Consider the following 2,943-nt stretch of genomic DNA (forward strand, 5'->3'; position numbering starts at 1 on the left):
ACGGACAGACGGACATGCGTAAATCGACTCAGAAAGTGATTCTATGCATATTCTCAAAAGGAACCATGGGTCTATCTCGATTATTTTTGCCTGTTACAAACATATGCACAAAGACATAATACCCTGTACCACAGTGTGGCGAAGGGTATAAAAATATGCAAATATGCAAAATCCGAGGTCTAATGATCATGTCCTTAATAGAAAGCAACACCAGGAATATTTTTGAGAAAATTTCCAATACATAGACATACGTTTTTATGCTTTAGTAAAAACGAAAACGTCTATCAATATATTCAATATAGTTCAATAATGTTAGCAATTCGCTATATACGATTACAAATACATGGAAGCAATTCCGCATTACATGCTGTTTGTGTCTAACTTATATGTTCCTTTATGGTTCCTAAAATGTATTTTTAAAGATGTGTAATTGCATTGGGAAGGGGTTTACGAAGAAAATGTTGAGAAAAACATCAAATTTCGGGAAATTGGAATAATCGAACGTTGTGATAGTTACATCGTCAAGAACGTCTGCACCGATTTTGACGATTCAAAGAACTTATAAATCGTATGTGGTCACAATATACAAAATAATTGTGAGATTACGCTAAAACCAATATATTACGTAATATGTACAATTCCCCAATTTTTGTATCGAGCTTTAATGTTTAAATAAATTGTTGTTTTTTAAGACATATGGTTTTTTAGGTATACGGATTCAACATGGGTCAAACTTTTCCCACTTAACTATCAAAAACTATATATAGAATATATAGCAAACATATACAAATGTAGAACGACAATCTGAAAACTAATTAACAATTTGTTTAAAAATTAAATATACCTATAACTAAGGCAAAACAACGTTTGCCGGGTCAGGTAGTAGTAAATTATAAATTGACACTTGCAAAATAAACATTTTAGCTGTCGTTCACGATAACCAGAGTTGCAATTGTTATTAGTAGAAAATGTACAAACGTTCGTACACTTTTGTTCGTCACTGAATATATTCGTTGGCGGAACTAAAATACATATTACAACAAATTAAATATGCACTGCGTACTGTAGTTATAGCTATAACAAATATAGTTATGAGACTCAAAATGGGTATTTATATAATTCTCATATATGAACTCAAAATGGGTATTTATATAATGGGTACTTATGTAATTCTCATATATGAACTATATTATTGAATAAAATATCGATTATAATATGAATCCTTGCAAATGTAGAAGTCCGGTAGTGTAACATATTACATTTTCGGCAACCGCCCGACTCTAATCCTTCTTCGCTGGATTTCTCAATGGCGAGGGTATACAAATTTCGATCAAGGATTTTTGAATCTTTTGGCTTGCAACGCTTACACCTTTTAAGCGACAGCAACTGTTAAAAAATAAACACATGATAAAAAAAAATAGTTTTTGTAGTATGCTTGTCTTTATTTAATGTCATTACAGTATTTTGTTTTCTATATCAACCGCCATCCACAAGGTTGTCATGACGTCGTGACCAAAGAATTTCCAATAGGAAACTTAGAACACACACACCACAAAGAATCAAATACAAACACATAAACCATATAGTGTCTTCAAATTTCATTGGCTCGAAAATATTCTTTTCACTGTGATCCAACAAACTTATGCGTTTCCTTTGTATAGCTTCTAAGAATGCCATCCATTGCCAGTGCCTGAGAAGGCCAGCCTGACGCAGAAGACCAATCATTTCATTAACGGGCTCTTCAAATGGTGAATTGGCTTGCATTGTTATCATTAGCGGTGACATTTTCATAAAACAAATATCGGATAAACGAAATTTCCTTTTGGCAAAGAATTTCTGTTGTTCATCGTATTGACGCCACTGCACTGAGGGTACGGTATATAAGTAACGTGTGTCGTAGCTGTCACGCAATTTATAAAATTCCGAAAAGGTTGGTACAGTTTTTATAACTTTTGCATATATTTTATTCGATTGGGCGAGATATTTGACCATTATTTCATATTCATCCTTGTACATTAGGATTTTCCTTCGATTGGCCAAGACATCGTTTAGAGTGTTGATGGCCTTCTCCTTGGGTGGGCTGGCATGAAAACTTTGCAGGTATGAACTATAGGTTGTGTTCAGAATAATACCTCCAAGACATGTTAACATATAGAGTGCGCAGCGAACACGCGATGGATTATTGATCATTTGATATGGTTGGCCCAATACTCCATTGTAGATGTATAGAAGAGATTCCCAGATACGCATCGTATTGCCATCTAACCACAATGATAAGGCAATTGATGATGTCAAGAGCACAACCGTTGTCAAAATAAGCCATAAAATGTCAAAATTGAAAAGTTTGGCATAATACATATAGTTCGGAATTCGCTTCTCTATGGGTACCATTATGCACCAGTCAAAGAATTCATAGGAGTCACTGAAGACCCTATCACTTATGTCGATATTATAGGATAACTGTTGGGACATATCAATGGTATTATTATCCAAGAGGTCATCAAATATCAAGGCATCGGAGTAACCACAGGGAAATGTTATCGTAGCGTTATGGATTTTGGCAAATTCATCAAAAAAGTGCCCGACGTGGCCACCTAGAGAATATGTTCCGTTCACTTCGTTTAAAATGTACGACTTGGTGCTATCCCGTTTAAGGTTTAAACGCAATGGACTTTTATGCATATTTTTCATATGATTTTTATAGTACCCCATTGATTTGTTTATTTCCCGAATTTTTAGTTCGAACGATGGAAATATTTGTGGACTAAATATCAAAGGGATTTTCACAACATCATCCTTTATTGCCACAACATTTATAGCCTTGCGATTAATACAATATTTTATTATCTCTTCTAGGTATCCACGATTCTCTTCAGCTTTAAATATCAAAAACAGTCTGGTCTTTAGCAGTTTTCTTAGAATTTTCCATAGAGTCTCCAACAA

The 2,943-nt window shown here is 34.2% G+C and overlaps 1 protein-coding gene across 1 annotated transcript; it reads right to left on the reverse strand.

Annotated features, from left to right (window-relative positions):
• Positions 1–1,476: 1,476 nt before the first annotated feature.
• Positions 1,477–2,682, reverse strand: LOC133324425 (uncharacterized). Its single transcript, XM_061533267.1, has one exon. It carries the CDS (start codon positions 2,680–2,682, stop codon positions 1,477–1,479), a length of 1,206 nt encoding a protein of 401 aa, XP_061389251.1.
• Positions 2,683–2,943: the final 261 nt, after the last annotated feature.

The sequence above is a fragment of the Musca vetustissima genome, unplaced genomic scaffold (assembly GCF_032173495.1).
Source record: "Musca vetustissima isolate MV318-11 ecotype Yass unplaced genomic scaffold, APGP_CSIRO_Mvet_v1 utg80661, whole genome shotgun sequence".
Classification (NCBI taxonomy): Eukaryota; Metazoa; Arthropoda; class Insecta; order Diptera; family Muscidae; genus Musca; species Musca vetustissima.